General features: G+C 37.7%; 2 protein-coding genes across 4 annotated transcripts in view; both read left to right on the top strand.

Annotated features, from left to right (window-relative positions):
• rcbtb2 (regulator of chromosome condensation (RCC1) and BTB (POZ) domain containing protein 2) overlaps positions 1-16,302 on the top strand; it is a 47,890-nt gene extending 31,588 nt beyond the window's left edge. The window contains exons 12-13 of one of the 3 annotated variants that reach the window (XR_014628753.1): positions 11,209-12,588; positions 12,659-16,302. Coding sequence is in view for 2 of the 3 variants with exons in the window: in XM_084419239.1 (XP_084275365.1) it covers positions 11,209-11,349 (141 nt within the window). In the remaining variant the exon portion in view is untranslated. Of the gene's footprint in view, positions 1-11,151 lie in introns of all 3 variants that reach the window. The other 2 variants (XM_084419239.1, XM_084419240.1) reach the window with 2 other exon arrangements.
• A 2,569-nt stretch (positions 16,303-18,871) lies between these two features.
• The window catches only part of mtus2b (microtubule associated tumor suppressor candidate 2b), a 46,296-nt gene continuing 45,707 nt past the window's right edge, over positions 18,872-19,460 (top strand). Inside the window, exon 1 of the mRNA XM_084419237.1 lies at positions 18,872-18,913. The gene's annotated coding sequence lies outside the window, so the exon portion shown is untranslated. The remainder of the gene's footprint in view (positions 18,914-19,460) is intronic.

Here is a 19,460-nt window from a genome sequence, read left to right as displayed (position 1 = left end):
CCCAGACTATTTTCAAAATATTTATTGGATCATTTGCCAAAAAATTGGGTGAAAAAAATAGAAACATTGGAAAAAAAGAAAAAAAAAAGAAAATCTGCATTTTGTTTCATTATTGAAGAGTTCAACAAAACAGTCAGCCATTGTCACTCAAGTATTTATCCTCATCACTCTCACTGTCACTGTCACTGTCTGACTTTTCAATATTGGTGCATGTCTCCTCAGAGTCTCTGAGGTATGGCAAGCTGTTTTAACTTCCAGGATAGAATTAATTGGAATTAATTTCCAGGATATGAATCCTTGATATCCAGGGCTGGACTGGTAATCTGGCATACCGGGTAAATGCCCGGTGGGCCGACGTGCTTTTTGGGCCGATACATCTAATACTTTTTTTTTTAATGGCCCATAAAACTTGTACATCGGCAGCCCATTCGTTTTGTTTTGTTTAATTGACGGCGCTGGGTTAGTGCCGGTGTAATGCATTGGTCAAAAAAAAAAAAGTAAGCGTTAGTTTTTTTGAAACCCGTGAAAACCCGTAGATCAGCGGCCCATTGGTTGTTTTCTTGATTGACAGTGGGCTGGCCCAATCACATCTTTAAACACCTCCCCCTTTTGGGCTTTGAGTGAGCGTGCAGTGTATCTGTCAAAATAGTCTGAGAGATGGAGAAGAAACGCAAGGAATGTACAGAGAAATAGCGTGAAAAATGATGCCCCCGAACCCCCGAACCCCCCTAGAGGGATCCCAAGATCCTGCGGGAAACACTGGTATTGCTATGCCAATGCAGCTTATAGCTTGTTTTTTGGATGCATCACTGTGGAGTATAGTTCAATTGTATTCATAAATTACAATTTTGTACATATTTCACCTGTTAACTCGTTCCTACTCACTCATTACATGGCATTAGTGGTTTTAATGAATAGGAGTTGAACAAAAACATATTCAAAGGCGTGCAAAGATGGGTGGTGTTTATGGTCATATGTAGTGGGCCAGTCTGGGCCAAAATGCCAGGGCCGATTTTCTGTCCCAGTCCAGCCCTGTTGATATCAACAAGTCAATTTTAACTAGTTAAAATTATAATTCTTGATATCAGGAATAATGTTTCTACTAGTAACAATGGCAATTTTTGATATCAGGAATTACATTTCAACTATTAAACATGTTCATTCTTGATATCAACAATTCAATTTTAACTAGTAAAAACTATAATTCTTGATATTAACCATTTATATCCTGGGAATAGCAATAGGCAAGCCATTTTGACTTTTAATCATTCGCAGGATATGAATTCTTGATATCAACAACTAAATTTTCACTAGTTAAAATGATAGTTATTGATATTAGGAATTAGATTTTTACTAGTAACAATGGCCATTTTTGATATCAGGAATTACATTTCCACTAGTTAAAATGATAATTCTTGATATCAACAATTGAATTTCAACTAGTAAAAACTAATTCTTGATATCTGTAATTGTATTTTCACTAGTGAAATGTCACCATAGGCTGCCATTCAAAATCAATTGTTGATATCAAGAATTGATTTCTTACTTGTTGAAATTCCAGTTTCACATATCAGAAATACAATTCTTACTTATTTTTGATATCAAGAATTCAATTGTCACTAGTTGAAATGTCTATTCTTGATATCAACATTTGAATTGCTACTAGTAACAATGTTCATTTTTGATATCAATAATTCCATTTTCACTAGTGACAATGTTAATTTCTGACATCATGAATGTGATTGTTACTAGTAAGAAAGACATTTTAGATATCTGAAATTATATTGATATCAGAAATACATTTTCAGATATCAAAAATGAAAATTTTTACTAGTAGCAATTCAATTGTTGATATCAAGAATAGACATTTCAACTAGTGACAATTTAATTATTGATATCAGTAATTATTGCCATTTTTACTAGTAACAATGTAATTATTGATATCAAAAATTATATTTCTATTATATTCCTAAATTCATAAATTCACAAATTATATATCACTTTAAAGCTTAGGATCTCAGCTTTTTAATGCATCTAATTACATGTATTAACTCCTAAGGAGTGCTGAGTAATCCCTCTAAAACCGAGTGTACCGCCAGCAGGCGCCACCTAGCTGCGAAAATATTCATCACCATATTTTTCAAAAATCTTGCCTTGATTAACACAAAGTTGATGTCATTTGAAAGCTTAGAGTCTGAACAGTGAATGTATCCACTTTGAAAAACTTAAGTATTGCTGAGTTATTTGCCGATAAATAGAATTTCTTTTTTTCATAATCTATAAAATAATGTACTGCAATGTGTCAAAAACATCATACAGCTCATGAAGCATTCACAGATAATTGAAAATACCACTTTATTTTTTACAGCATATTATTACAATTAAAATGAGCCCAAAATTAACATAATCTATTGCTTTTATGACAAGATATTCTTCATGGAGAAAAAAATGCCCATGAGGGGGTGTCAAAGACTGTACAAAAAGCTGTAATGCTGTAACTTTTGATTCCTTTATCCAAAAATTATTATTTTTTATCCAGATGCAGCTAACATCTAGAGGGACTTCACTAAAAACGAATTTTCCTCCTACCTTATTTCCTTTATGAGTTATTCCATGACAAATAAGAAAGATATGCAAAATCATAATAAAAATTATATATATATTTTTGTCTTTTATCAGCCGTTTCTCGGCAGGACAATGTCCAAATGTAATCTAATTTATATTTTAGAAAAATTTAAAAAGAGTTCTTTCAAATGATACCTACCTTTTGACTCTCCTTGCAACGGTTTTGGAGTTATGATTATATAGTTTTTATATAGTTTGGAGCATAATTTGTTTGTGTTTGTGTGTGTGTGTGTGGGGGGGGGGGTGTCATATTTGCACTCTTGTTGTTTTAGAGTGTCACCCCTTTATTGCTGTGCACTTTTTTTCTGCCCAGTGGCTGATTTGTAGTTTGTACCACCAAAAGTTTCTCTGAGTTTTCGTATTTTTTTCGTATTTCCCATTCATTTCCTATGTCGGTCATTTTTGACCGGCAGGAAGCTAAGTGTGACTATTTTTTTTACGACCCTTTAACATATCCGGATCATGTCCATGATTTTTGTGTGTGTTCGCATAGCTAATACAACAAAAGTTACCAAGTGTCATCCCATTCCGATTAAGCAAAAAACAATTAAAAATTAAAAATGTTTAAGTTTTCGTCCGTTTTTGACCGAAGAAGCCCAGAGGGGTTATTAACTAATGAAAATGTAAATGCTGATATCAAGAATTAGCATTGTTACTAAATGTAATTCCTGATATCAAAAATTGCCATTGTTACTAGTAGAAATCTAATTTCTGATATCAATAACTATCGTTTTAACTAGTGAAAATGCAGATTATTTTTTCTTCATTTTTTTCAGATAATTTTTTTTTTTTTTTTTTTTTTTTTGCCCAATTTTTTGGCAAACAATACAATAAATATTTTTAAAATAGTCTGGGTCTCACTTGTCTGCCTTATTAGGAATACATTCATCAAAAAGTTTACCATTTTAAAGCCTTCATAGAAGTGACAAGATTATATATTTTATTTTCTGTGATTTTTCTGCATATATTGTCTGCCATCTTGAATTTTGGCACTAAAAATGAAGAAAAAAATTGGAAACAGGTTGTTTTGTATTCAGTGGGGTCCTAGCAAGTAAAAAAACACCAGTTGCAAAAATCTATATGAACCGTTCCTAAAATAACACAATTCCCCACACTATTACCTGGAGGAAGAGTAGGAATGCATTGTTTTATACGTGAAGGATATTCAGATTTTACAAGCAAGTCACGAAGATTGTTTTGACGTTTAAAAACTAGTTTCGGACCATTTTTAAAGACACCTGATAATTTAGGATCACTTGAAATAATATGCCAATGATTATTTAAGACTCTGCGAAACTCTGCACCTAATGCGGAATACTTCGTAGTACAAATGGGGGCATTAAAAAATTGCGTTTTATTATCATGCTTTGTTCGTAATACCTGCATTTGAGATGTCTCGTCGAATTTCTTTTTGGCATTCTCAATCCATTCTTTTCGGTAACCACGATTCAAAAATCTTTTTGTTAAATCAGTGGATTGTTGAGTATAAGATTCATCTGTGCTGCAAACTCTGCGCACACGCTTAAATTGACTGATAGGTAAACTCCTAATTAAAGGTCTAGGATGGAAACTATCGCCCCTTAAGATAGTATTACGATCCGTTGGTTTTCGATACAGATCGGTATGGAGTTTCCCATCACATATGTACACACGAACATCAAGAAAACTAATGCTTACTGGATCACATTCCATAGTGAAATTCACATGCTCAGTCCTTGAGTTAAGATAATCCAAAAACATCAACATCTCTGCAGGTGTAGCCTTAGTGATCATAAAAATGTCATCAATATACCGCTTGTAAAGCAAAATCTTAGGAAAAAAAGAGTTTGACTCATTTAAAATGAAGTCATTTTCAAAAACTCCCATATACAAGCAAGCATAATTAGGTGCCATTTTACTACCCATCGCAGTACCTTTCACTTGTAAATAAAAATCATCTTGAAAACGAAAAAAATTGTTAGTCAAGACAATATTAGTTAAATCCAATAAACATGCTGTGCTGGGTTTTTCATTCACATATCTTTGTGTTAAGAATTGTTCTAGAGCAAGTAAACCTTCAGTGTGAGGAATGTTGGTATATAAACTCTGAACATCAAAAGTAGCAAGAAGCACATCATCAACAGAAAAGTCAACACCATATAATGATTCAATAAAATCCATAGAATCTCTTACATAAGATGACAACCTAGGTACAAATGATTTGATATAAAAATCCACATAAGAAGAAATATTCTCAGTGAGACTACCAATACCACTCACAATAGGACGACCTTTCAAAGGGGTATCTAGTCCTTTGTGAACCTTAGGCAAGGTATATATAATGGGTGTAATTGGAAAATCTACTTTGAGAAAATCATATTCATTTTTACTGAACTCTCCGTTTTCAAAGTGTGACAATAACTTAGAATGAATACTCGCTTTCATTTTATTAGTAGGGTCAACAGGTAAGGCTTCATAAAAAACATGATCATTCAATTGTCTGCGAATTTCTTTTTCATAATCTGAAGCTCGTTGAAGTACAATCGCTCCACCCTTATCTGCAGGACGCACTATCACAGTATTGTCTTTGCTAAGATCAAATAAAGCATCCCTCTCCATTTTCGACAAGTTATTGTAGACTTTATATTGCCTTTTGTTCTTAAGTAAATTTTTTACATCAAATTCCACAAGCCTACAATAAGTATCCAAGGACGAATTTCTATTCTTAGATGGAATAAAGGTAGATTTTCTTTTGAAAGGAAGACGAGCCATGGACTGTTCAAGAGTAACACTGCCCTGTGTGGTAACAGACGGAACATCATTAGATGGGAACGATTGTTCATTTGTACCAAAGAACTCCCGAAGTCTCAGGGTTCTGAAGAATTTGTGGTTACCGAAAAGAATGGATTGAGAATGCCAAAAAGAAATTCGACGAGACATCTCAAATGCAGGTATTACGAACAAAGCATGATAATAAAACGCAATTTTTTAATGCCCCCATTTGTACTACGAAGTATTCCGCATTAGGTGCAGAGTTTCGCAGAGTCTTAAATAATCATTGGCATATTATTTCAAGTGATCCTAAATTATCAGGTGTCTTTAAAAATGGTCCGAAACTAGTTTTTAAACGTCAAAACAATCTTCGTGACTTGCTTGTAAAATCTGAATATCCTTCACGTATAAAACAATGCATTCCTACTCTTCCTCCAGGTAATTACAGGTGTGGTAATTGCGCCCAGTGTGCTTTTACACACAAATGTAAATCTTTTAGTCATCCACGCACTGGTCGTAATATTCCGATACGGGGTACCATTACCTGTGCTTCTACTCATGTGATTTATTTAATCCGTTGTCCTTGTGGTCTTGCATACGTGGGTAAAACGTCCAGACAATTGCGTACTCGCATTAGTGAACATCGTAGCAACATTAGGACTGGAGATATGCGTAGTCCTATAGCATCTCATTTTAGACAAGTAGGTCACAATGTCAGCGTCTTGCAATATATCGGTATCGAAAAGGTCATAAAACCCTCAAGAGGAGGAGATTATGAGAAGAAATTATTACAAAGGGAATGTTTTTGGATCTACACCTTAAATACTTTGTCACCTTTAGGATTGAATGAGGATTTTGATATTAAGCCTTTTTTATAGTGACTTATTTCATCTGTTGACACTAATTTCCCCCTTGTTTTTTTTTTTTTTTTTTCTCACTATTTCTTTAGTGAATAGACTTAATTATTTTTTTTTATTTTTATATGATCTGTACTTGTCACATGATCTGTACTTGTCACATGATCTGTACTTGTTACATGTTTTTGCGTGTGTGTGCCCAATTAGGGTGATCACCTGTGTCTATTTAAGGTTGTTTTTTACTTCACATTGATATTGTGCCTGATGAAGACCTGAGGGTCGAAACGTTGCCTTGTTAAAGTTAAATAAATCCATTTGGAAGCAGTTAATGTCAGTGTGCGGACTTCACACTTCTTTATTTTTGTTTATATCACTCAGTTGTCCTGCACCTGAGCCCAATCTGGGTGTTTGGGATGTGCACACCAGCTTTGTGTTTTTGATTTTCCAGGACATTCGCTATAACCATCAAAAACGACTGTTGCTTTACCATAATGGCGTATGGTAAAGTCTGCATATGACTGTGCAATGGCACCGTAACTGTCACCCTTTTTCCATGCCAAGCGGTGAACCAGGGAGCTACCGTCAAGGACACAATGCTCAGTTGGTGGGATGGAATCCAGGACTTCAGGAGAAACACCCCAGCACTCCCCCCTCTCACCATCATGAACAGCACTGTGGAAGCAGTGGAGTCATTCAGGTTCCTGGGCTCTACCATCTCCCAGGACCTGAAGTGGGCAAATCACATTGACTCCATTGTGAAAAAGGCCCAGCAGAGACTGTACTTCCTTCGCCAGCTGAAGAAGTTCAATCTGCCACAGGAGCTGCTGATCCAGTTCTACTCAGCCGTCATTGAGTCTGTCTTAAGCACTTCCATCACTGTCTGGTTTGGTTCAGCTACCAAATCGGACATCAGGAGACTACAACGGACAGTCCGGACTGCAGAGAGGATTATTGGTGCCCCCCTGCCAACCCTCCAGGACCTGTACTCTTCCAGAGTGAGGAAGAGAGCAGGTAAAATCATCACAGACTCCACTCACCCTGGACACCCCCTGTTTGAACTGTTACCGTCAGGACGGCGACACAGATCACTGGCCACAAGAACTTCCAGGCACAGGAACAGTTTCTTTCCACAGGCCATTTCCCTTCTGAACACTTAACATGCCCCCCAAAGCATATGCCTGTAAGTGCAATACTCCCACTGTCTAGTGCAATAAACTCAGGTGATATTTATATCTATATTATTCATACTACTCAAAATACTGTAAATATGTTTATAATCTGTAACATGCGCTAGACTCCCACTGTCTAGTGTAATATTCTCTAATTCAGGTGATATTTATATTATTCATACTACTCAAAATACTGTAAATATGTTCATAATCTGTAAATGTTTATTCAGACTAAACCCAACTGTGACCCTACTTTTTTACTTTTATACTATTTTTATTTATTTTTTATATATTTTCATTCTTAGAATTTGTATTACTGTGTTCTTGTTGTATTTGTATTTGTATATGTGCACTGGAAGCTTCAGTACCAAGAAAAATTCCTTGTGGGTGCAAGCACACTTGGCAATAAAGCTCTTTCTGATTCTGATTCTGATTCTGACAGTTTTGTTAGATTTTTTGCTTGACAACTCAGTGACTGCCTGTGCTAGTTGGGGCTTGTTGGCTTTACGGAAGATTACCTTGCCTTCGAACAGGGCTGCAGGAAATGAGCAGAGCTCATAGCTTATTACATCTTCCAGTGAAAACTGTTCAGTTTTCGACATGATCAGGAACCGTTGGAACAGCAAAGCAGGATCAATGGTTCGGTCTTGGGCAACTTTGATGGTGGAGTCATCTGCAAGGGTTTTTGTCCAGTCTTTCCGTTTGAAGGATATTCCAAAAACGGGTTTTCCAATAATCTTTTCAATGATCTCATTGCCAACAGTCTCAAACTCATGCACATTCACCTCCTCTTTGGCAACAACACCAGTTACAATGTTTCTCGGAGATGGGTCGGGAGAGAATGGTGTGCAAATGCTAAGCTTTTCCTTAATCTTTTCTAGATCAGAGTACTGAGTAGGAGTTACATGACATAGGCTAAATCGTTTACATCTCTGGTTCACCCCAAACAAAGAATTTAGACAAGTCCAATGGATTCACAGACCCAGAAAACATGGGGTTAGACACCAAGAATACTTGGCTAGGTCAAATAATGAAGGAGTTAGGATATTATAAGGGCTTCCTGCCCATCTTGGACGCCATCTTGAAAATTACACCTTTCTAGTGTTCAAACTTTGGTAAACTTTTAGTATGTTATTAAGGACACCTAATACTACCAAAAACAGCTGAGAAACCTTTTGTTTGAATTTTTTAGGGTTATTATTATTATTTTTTTCCTATATGCAGCTGCCTACTTGGCACAGCAGTTAATTTTACATTCAAAAAGCACTACCAAAACACTTAATTCATGTCTCAAATCAACTCATCCTTCTGTGACACTAGCAAAGTTTTTCACCCAATAAACACAATGTCACTCATAAAACAACAACCTAAAAAACACTAACAACAGGAGCATTACACAATGTTTCGAGAATCACACTCTCAACTGTTTATGAACTGCAGTTTAAGTTACATGGTCCGTGTTTATATTACAGCACACAAAAAAAGTGTTGACCTTTTGTCTAGATTGTAATGAAATTGAAAGACTAACACTTGTGTAGGTGTTCAGCTGAGTCTAATTGTTTTGATATATTACGAATCTAAAAATGAATATTTCAAAATGGTATTACTGTAGAAATTTAGCAAACTGCTGTCTTTTCAGCTTTGTATTATGTTAGGTTTTGAACTTAAGTTTAACAGTTTTGAAAAGAGTATACAAGCATGTGCAAAGTGGCCTGTAGGTATAAAGAGTTTGTCTAAGTAAGAAAATAATTAATGTAATTAAGTCATTGAAGGCATTTCGTGCCAAAACACTGGTAAATGATCCATATGCTGCTGTTGTGCTAACTGTGTGAAGAGCTTTGAAAAAGTGACCCAAGAGAAATGTTTCCAAGCGATTGTAAAAAACTTAAAGCTGATGACTTAAAACACTAAGGAATAAATACGTAAATGCAAATATTGTTGGAAATGGCTGATACGAAGCACATTCACAGTTGATTCAGCAGAGTTTGATGTTAGCATATTGCTAAGCTAACAATCCAATACTCTAGGGTTGCCACCGTCCCATAAAATATGGGATTGTCCCATATTTAAAGGATAAATGATGCGTCCCGTATCAAATCAATGGTTGACCCTTGTTTTGCCACACATAAGTTCAAAGGCTGGGTTCATGAAACATCCTAAAATTCGAACTATTTTCTTCTTATTTTTGAACTTATAATGGCAATTTTCAGGCAGCACAAACCGACTATGGGGTGTTTTTCATTTAGTGAATCTTCAGCAAGAATCTTCATAAAATCAGTAATGTAATCAGTACAAATTAATGTAATTTTCTTCTAAAAGTTGCTAGTATGCATAATTCAGAAGCGCTTGTTATTAGCGACACCGGTGGTCATTAACTGAACTGCAGCCGGCAACTTATTGCTCGTGCTCACAAAACATACAAGAGACTGAACGTGATTCAAGGTCCCTATATACTCCTGGCGAAGTTCTTTTTCATTCTTTGATTAGAAGTAAAAAGAAGTTGAAAACACCTTCGCAGTGATTATACTGTTAACGAACATCCAGACGGCGTTCACTCTGCGATCAACGTTCAGATGAATATGTAAACGTGCTGCACACTTTCCTCTCAATAACAAAATAAACACAACAAAAATGGGTGCAATTAGAAAACAGCAGTTAAGAAAGCATATGATCGTAGCGATGTGGATATGTTTGCTGCAGATCTGCGATTCACCGGCATCATTAAAATTACACTGTTATGATAGTTTGATTAATAAGTATATTTGAGGCTATAGACTATATAGATCTGTCTGTGAGACTATAGTTTGAATGAAACTTTTCTTTGCATGACACATTACAGTACAGTACAGAATGACTCAGGATTATTATCCTGAACATTGTATAAGCATTCGTTTCACGTGTCGCTGAACGGAAGAGAGGCTCTCGGGAGCGCGTCACATCCTTTTGTTTTTTTCTGGCAAAAACGTCCCGAGTCCTTCACATAAAAAAACAGTCTCCAGGCTTTCATAGAGAACCTAGGAAGTCAGGGAAGGTTTTGTTTTTTTAAGATTCGTTAAAAGCAAGTCAAACATTGGCAATAAAAAAAGCGATTAATACATGAAAATTCTTACATATAGCCCCTTTAAGGGAAAAAAGATGTCCCAAAAATGTATTCTCTTATCATTTTCACACCCTCATCCCATCCCCATCAAAACTACTGTCAGGATTTACTAAAGAAAGACTTTTAGGAGAGATTTTAAATGAATCATGCCAGGTGATTAACTAGGTTTGCGCTCGTCAATTTACCAGTATTATTTATCGCCCAAAAAAGCATGTCTTAAACCAGATGCTAATTTGCGCTGCTCTTGATAGATTGCGTTGGTCATTATGGAAATTATCCGGCTGCGTCTTTTTCAGTTGATCGCGCTGAACTTTCCACCCCCATCTGCACTTTTTTGGAATTGCGCTCTCACGCTAAGTTGCCTTGTTTAGTAAATCTGGCCCTTATATGTTCGGAGCTTACGGTAAAGTTATGCACAATACTCGCAATTCCAGGCTGAAATTCAGGCCCTGAAAAGATCAATACAACATTCCCATGCAAAATATCACAACACTAAGCTGGATTGTTTTTTTTACCCCCATAATAACTACACCTAAAGTTAGCACACCTATGATGTCTAAAAATATCGTCTAGGTAGACAGCTCACTAGGTTTTGGAACAGAGCCCTAAACATGTACATATATTTGCGGTTTCATATATTATTCTGTAGGTCTTTGGTGGTGGTTCTCTTTCTCATTGAATCAGTCCGTCCGCTCTTCATGTGCAGGATCTGGAAGAGTTCTGTTTCAAGTTTTGCGTTAACCACCTGACGGCCATCACTCAGACGCAGGCCTTCGCCGACATGGACCACGATCTGCTGAAGAATTTTATCAGCAAAGCCAGCCGCTACGGGGCCTTCAAAAACTGAGAGAGATGGAGTCTAGGCTGGTCTTCTGCTCGGGCGCTGCTGCATCCAGGCATGTTATCTCAAATGCCTGATCTGGAGAGAGTTAAGCCAAATTCCGGTGGTTTGAGCGTGAAGAAGTGGGAAGCCACTGCACTGGTTGTCTTCTGGGTCCCAGTGCCTTTAAAATACATCCCCATCTGAAGCCCCACATAAGCGGAAGAATCCAAGACTAGTGTCTCTGGATTCAAAGGGATGAGGCGAGTTTAAATAGATTGTAATGGAATAGCTAAACAAACAAACACCTCTGAGGTGCTTTACGAGCAAGGGAAGCAAAAGGGAAGAACCATCTCATGTAGGAAAGTGTTGATGGAGAAAGAGTTGCTTTTCTGTTACTGAATTGTTGTTTTGGGTCAAGGTTACCAAATCCATCTCTTATTGTCATGATGGCCTTTATAAAGCAGGCCAACAGCTGAACCTCCTGCGGGGTTTCAAAGATAAAGGTGGTGTCATAGGATATCATCATTTCATTTCTTTTTCTGGCATTAGAAGTAACTTAACAAAGTAATATGTCATATAAGAGCAGTAGCCTATAGCGTATTTTTTAATTTAGTATCAACTTTGGCACCAATTTCATTTACAGATCCAACTAATGTCATTTATGTTGTTTTTTTTACTGACAGTAATGTTACTTTTGATATCTTTGCACTCTTCCTGTGTAACAGTGTTATTTTGAATAGGTTAATGTCCGAAAGGTCAATGTCTGTGTTTCTGTGCAGTCATATTTTTACAAGCACTAACACGAGGGAATCTCGCTAAATCTGTCAAGAAAATGACCAAGCCATACTTCACCCCAAAATCGATTGGATAAAAAAAAATGTTTTGCAGAAAGAAAAGATGATATTTAAAATTCATTTCCCCCCAATTCTCATGAATTGATTTCTTAAATTTGGAGTGAAATGTGAGCAGGACTTTTCTTCATGGCAGTCACACATCTGCACTGCTATTGTTGGGAAACGGTGCCGTCTGGTGGTGGTGATGCAAATCTAATCGTGCCCATATTCTGCTAAAGAATTCACTTTCCGTTGACAGCTAAAGATTTTCTTGTACCCACAGTGAATCCAAACTCCTTTCAGATATGTTTTATCATCACTCGTCATAGCATCAGCCAACCAACCTAATCTTGAAATAGCACTTGCAACAACAAGCATATGTTTAAATCCCAAGGGTTTACAGGAAGTTAAGAGGTGTTGTTCAAGCAAGGTCAAGCAACAACAAGCATATGTTTAAATCCAAGGGTTTACAGGAAGTTAAAAGGTGTTGTTCAAGCAAGGTCAATCAGAGAGCGCTTTCACTCTCTCCATGTGTTCTTGATGGTCAATTGTTACAGTCTGTTCATATTTGTTTACACACAGTCAGGGGTTTCTGTTCTGTTGTGGATTTCCTTCTTTTGTAACCCCTTCACTGAGGGTCAGGACTGCTAACCCTGCCCGATTGCCAAGAGAGGGTCTGTTAAATGTTCCCCAGTGGTCATTTAACACTTGAATAATCTCTGTTTTAAGATGATACCAAACTGCTTGTTTTCCTTTAAACAAATATCATACAGCACTTTGAATATTTAAACAAATGTCCTTTATGTTGATACTGATGTGCTACATAACTGTTTTGGAAACGTTCTAATTACAAATATAATATTGTAATACAAATATTACACTTGTTTCTTTTTTCACTTTTCTTTTTTTTTATAAGTGATAATATATTAATTAATTAATATGCATTACAGTATATATATAATTTATTTAAATACATTTTATGTTTTTATTGAACACACTTTGACTAAAGTCCCGTTCACACCAAGGAAGGACATTAATAAAATGACAACTATAAAGTTTTAAAGGTAGAGTATGTTTTTTGACTGTACTAAAGCATAAAAATACCATAATATGATTGCAGATATTTAAGAATATGTACTTATTTCTCTGTAAAACCATGCTGCAGCCAGTAATTCTACTTTGAAATGTGCATTCTGTGTTGAATGTCTGTTTTTGTTTTGGTCTGTTTGATCCCGTCCACTCCCGTTGTATTTCGACACCCCGGGTTGGCAGTTCATGGAAAACAAAGCATTTTGCAGACATGGAAGCTATTGCAAACGTAGTATACATTAACTGATCAACATACAGTGTAAGGCTCATCGCTTCCCATTGTCAATTGCGCTCGTTCCTGTTGCATCAACCTGGCAACCCGTGTGAGGAGAAGGTGGCGGGAGAAACAACTCTCCAATATTCAAAATCTGGACTGCAGTACCCATTTCAACCACTAGCTGTCAACATTACATACTGCACCTTTAATAATCGTAATTCTATGAGAACGGGAAATCCACACCACGTCTATATAACGTGAGAAAGGTACAATATCGTTGGGATCACTGCAATCTGACTTTCAAGAGCTCTGCACACAACATAACGTTTCCGGTTACTAAACGTAGCCTCGATGAGGGAGCGAGACGTTCCAACAGAAGTTGACTTGGCAAACACCTTTCAACTAGAAAGACTGAAGCTTGATTGTAATAACACCATTGTTCTATGTTGGCCAATGGTGTTCAAGCTCATGCATTAGAGGCGGGAACTATATAATGCGCCGCAGAACACAATATAATGCCAAATCCAAATATACTATCCAAAACGTAACGCCAAATCCCAAGTGGGTATTGTAGACGGGCGAGGAGGGTTTAGCCATCTCACGCCGTGCAAAGGTTTGACCACTAGGTCGTTCCTGCCAACTGGCCGACCATCAATTCCTGACAAAGCTGACATAGCGGCAACGTAAGATTTGAGCATAGAAGATGCACGGCCTCCGTCTAAGCGCTCCTGCAAGAATGACATAACTGGAATCGGACAATTCACAGGGTCCTCATTGTTCGAACTGCACAAGCTCTCAAAGACTCTCCATTTATGAGCATAGAGTCGCCTGGTAGAAGGGGCTCTTGCTTCAGTACTAGTCTTTAACACGAGCTGTGGCAGTGCTGAGCTACCAAACCTAGTTGAACGCCGCACCTGAACGACAAAAAAGTAGCGGCTAAGTTGGTACTTTATCCATCACAGGACTTATCAATATAATTCCCAAATACCAATAAGACAGCAGTCATGCCGGAAGTAAATAGATTGGGAGAACCCCTGTGAAAGGTGGGATCACATCAAAATAAAGCCCAGTTCCACTCGCTAATAAGGGGGTATGCTGTATGGTTGAGTGGGAGAAGCCTGTGATAGTTCAACACACTCTCTAAATGAACCATGATCAGTCAATCATCCAGATCATTCAGTGCGCAAACTCCTCTCATTTTAGAAGGGAAAGTTCATTTCACACACTCCAAGAACGTACAAAGTGTTACGCTGTGCCCATGAAGCAATCTCAGGAACACTGGTGATGAGGGCTATCTGAATATAGAAGCTGGTACTTTCCAGATGTACAAGATTAGACCTCCAGCCAACCTGTGAGAGGATCTGTTTCAGCACGATCAGCGGACAGGGAGCTTCTGATAATGCACTCGTAACACTGGGGCGTTCTAGTGTTTGAACGGCAGTCAGTCTTTTTTCAGTCAGCAACCTGTGCTTTTTATATGGAGCTCGCTACTTAAAGGCAAGAGGCTAGAGAAAATAATTCTCATAGGCTTCAGAAGCACCTTCTGTCTTCCAGCTTTGTCGCACTGCACAGTGGAACAACCATAGCACTAAGACAACTAGTGATCTCAGTGCCCGCAATAGGCAGGGAAACCGAGAGAGGAGTAAGATAGCGGGTAGACTTTACTGTAAATCTGACTACAATCCTATGCTGCACGTTCCTCATGTCGGGAATGAATGGCATTTCAGCCACGAGTTTATCATAGAAAGGCAATCAACAGCCGCAGCGTACAGGCATATATAGCGGAGTAAGCAACACATCCACTGGCTGGCTGCAAACAAGTGTGGGTATCTGCAGCTTGGAGTAATGCCGAAAGGTAGGGGCATGTAGAAAGGTCTTTATTGTTGGTCGTGAAAGCTGTCTGTTAGGCTGCGGGGTTGGGTTAAGGGTTAATTTATGTTGTAGCAATTGTAGCCTATTACTCAGACGTGCAGTTATCCCTGTCTCGCTGCAAACAATCATAATTGATGGACAACTTTGCGCGGGAAAATACCGGATTAACTGGCAAAATACCGGAAGTGGCGCATTCCACAGACGAGAATCCATGAACCGTATTATTAGACCGTTTTCTAAGGCTGCACGAAAAATTAAAACAATTTAAAAATCATCATATAGCATAGCATATTGCTATCATTTATAATCCCATGCTAACACAGGAGATTAGAGTGGCGCAGGTATGACGTCACTTTCTTTGTAGGCCAACCGGTAGTTCGCATCACGCTGGTTCCCTCGACAAAAACCCAATAGGATTTTTCCATAGGCTTTTAGATTATCGCTAAACAAGCTCTATGATCAACAAAAGTTTATGATACTTGCACGTTTTGTCCATCAAGATAATTATCACAGATGAACACAACTTTTCTGAATTTTGAAGCCCAAATGCAGTCGCCTGAAGTAAAAAGCTAAAGGTAACTTTAGGCTATAAATGAACTAAGTTACACCACGGTCCCACGACTTCAAGGTCACCATCACTACGCTTCCAACAACTCTTTCAGGGGACTGAGTTTACCTTTTCGGTGTGATGACGTTTAATCTCCTCGACCGCCTCTGTAGTCCCATTTAGCCATTTGCTAGCAACTGCCTTTTTAAAGACACGTAACCGCTTAAAAAAAAATCACAAGTGGGGTAATATTGGTGTATTTTATGTTGTAGAATAAAACGTGAAAGTGTCTTGAGCTTGTGTTCACTACAGACCTTATTTCAGCCATTTAACCAAACCCCATTCAAAAAACCCATTGACTTCGGGACGATGGAACCGGAAGTGCTAAAATGCTGTAAATGTTGTTCACCGCGATATCATGTTTGCATGTTTTGATGTCCACATGTTCTTGTTCAAGAAATGTCTGTAGTGGCTGTAGCATTTCTATCGCAAAGAATATTTCAATATTTAAAATATTAAACAAGGATTTGATCATGCTGTAAAGTGTAACAACAACAATCACCAGGCCGCTGGCGCCCTCTGCAGGCATTTGTTATAAGTCATGTCCACAAGATGATTTTTTTATGTATTTTAACAGTGTTGTTCAATAAAACCATACAATTACTTGCTTTTGATACGTTCTTTGAACCAATTATTATTGCCTCGTTGTTATTATCTATGTAGTTTGAGTCATTTTAATGGCTACTGTTCACTTATGTCTACAACAATACACTTCTGCTCAAGGCAGCCTTTTGGCCAGCAGTGGCCCTGGTGAGAGCGCTGGAGTTTACGGTGGCTAGTACAGTCAGCACCACTACACTCCATTACTGAAAACAGCGGCCCATCCGTTGTTAAAGGGATACTCCACTTTTTTTGGAAATAGGCTCATTTTACAACTCCCCCAGAGTTAAACAGTTGAGTTTTACCGTTTTCGAATCCATTCAGCCGATCTCCGGGTCGGGCGGTACCACTTTTAGCATAGCTTAGCATAGATCATTGAATCGGACAGGACCATTAGCATCTCTCTCAAAAAAATGACCAAAGAGTTTCGATATTATTCCTATTTAAAACTTGACTCTTCTGTAGTTACATCGTGTACTAAGGCCGACGGAAATGTAAAGTTGCGATTTTCTAGGCTGATATGGCTAGGAACTATACTCTCATTCCTGCGTAATAATCAAGAAACTTTGCTGCCATACCATGAGTGCAGCAGGCGTAATGATATGACGCAGCGCCTGAAAATAGGCTACCGAGCTGGGGACTGCTCGGATCTTGAGAGAGATGCTAATGGTATTGTCCGATTCAATGATCTATGCTAAGCTATGCTAAAAGTGGTACCGCCAGACCCGGAGTTCGGCTGAATGGATTCGAAAATGGTAAAACTCAACTGTTTAACTCTGGGGGAGTTGTAAAATGAGCCTATTTCCAAAAAAAGTGCAGTATCCCTTTAATACAGTGATACATCATAATTTCATGAAGGCTGAAGCACAACAGCTTGCCGCTGGGTTGGGTTGGGTTTAAAATTGTAATTATACAAGTACTGGTCTACTCACCATGCAGTGATAGAATGAAAACTTGCTGAGGCGCCAACATCATTACTGTTACCAATAAGACCGATTGTGGGTGGAGTGATACATGTAGCCCCGCCCCATATGCCATGCTGTTCACGCCGTCGCCACGTTGTCCGCTGCATATAAACATACCCTGTTAGTGTCTGTTTCTTTGTGTCGCTATATGTATGCCGTCCGCCATTCGAATGGCCAAAACACTTCTTTGGGAATTTAAATCTCTGCGTTTTTACAACCAGAAGCTAAGCAATGTTGTGGCATCATTGATTCTCACTGTGAGTGACGACACGCTGACCATTCCTAAAACACATCTTCCCTGCGCTGCCATAGCACGAGTTCTGTAACACTGCGAGGTTTTGTCACACATTTGGTGTTTGGCTTCCCATACGTTCCCGTTTCTAATTTGACGTAGAACATTTCAAACAGGCTATAGTATTATCTAGGAGAAAGACCCCACTTTTTCTCTGTTTAAAAAACATTTTATTTGGTTTTACTATGCCCTTAAATAAAAAAAAAATAAAAAAATTAAATTGAACATATGTAATTAAGTACAGTAAAATCCAACCTTTGTTTTTGAAAAAGAACTTAAAATATATTACAAGACTATTTTTCATTCACATAAGAAAGCAATTAAAACTGTCTATATGTAAGTCCTTTAATATATTTACATAATGATTAGCCACCACCTCTCCTGCCCCCTATTATTGTAATTCTGACTGTACACTGTTTGAAGTTTAATTAAAAAATAATAATTCGACGTAAATTTTCGACGTAGTCGAAATCGAAAGGTCGCAGCGCGCGCATGATAAACAGAATGTTTACATTTAAACATTATATTTAAAATTTGAATTTGCCTAATATCTAAAGTAAAAAGGGCAACATTTTCCAACAAATCTGTATTTAATGTAGACTATATTATATGTTATATAACACCAGAAAACAAAAAAAGATTTAAACGAGTTAAAATTCTGTACAACTTGATGCTGCAAGACATGTTTAGTGCGCGTGCCTGCCTGTGAGTGGCGCTCGATGCACATTTTACAAATAGCCTAGGTTGTGTCTTAAAACCTTGTGTTCCTACCTAGACAGCATTTTAGGCATCACAAGCGCCTTCCGAGACAGGAGATTTTTGTGGACACCCTACATGCGCCTAGCATTTTCTCCAAAAATGCCGCTCAATTGGAGCAGCAACGTGACAAAAGCAACATAATGTTGCCCTAAAATGTTGTCTAGGTAGGAAACTCGGTAGGTTTTGGCACACAGCCATAGTTCGACACTTCATTCTCACCGTTCATTCCTGTGATCATCATCGTATCGGTATCACCGCCTCTCAGCCTGATCGAGGCGGATCCTGGTCCTGGTCCTGGTCCTGACGATGCTGCGCGGAGTCAAACACTCGTCCTCTGCGTCTGAAGATCTGCAGGTAAGACTGTGTGTGTGTGTTTGTGCAGAATATGATGGCGCTCACTGAGAGCATCACATCCACCTGCTGTCGTGTGTATCTGCAGTGTGTGCTTATATCACACGCTGTTCATCCTGCGGCCGAATCTGGCAGTGTATTTTATTTTAGCACGCAGACACTGAATGAATGAATGAATGAATGAATGAATGAATGAATGAGCGAATGCTTTAATTCACTATTTGTGAATGCATATTTATATATGATGTTGAGTCTGTTATTATATTCATTCTTTTTCGTGATTGTGTGTTTATATTAGTTATAATCTGATTCATTCTTAATATACTAAATACAATATTTATATAAATACACAATTACATTAAAATATTGCTGTACATTAATATACTAGTTACATAATATTAAATAAATGCAATATTTATATAAATATTCAGTTATATTAAAATATTGCTGTACATTAATTTGCTTTATAGAATATAATATTGTTACTATAACTTATTTTTATTGTAATATGAATAATAACTATTACATTATTAATTGATATTGTCATGTT

The sequence above is a fragment of the Rutilus rutilus genome (genome assembly GCF_951802725.1).
Source record: "Rutilus rutilus genome assembly, chromosome: 9".
Classification (NCBI taxonomy): domain Eukaryota; kingdom Metazoa; phylum Chordata; class Actinopteri; order Cypriniformes; family Leuciscidae; genus Rutilus; species Rutilus rutilus.
This window is presented reverse-complemented; position numbering and strand designations above follow the sequence as displayed.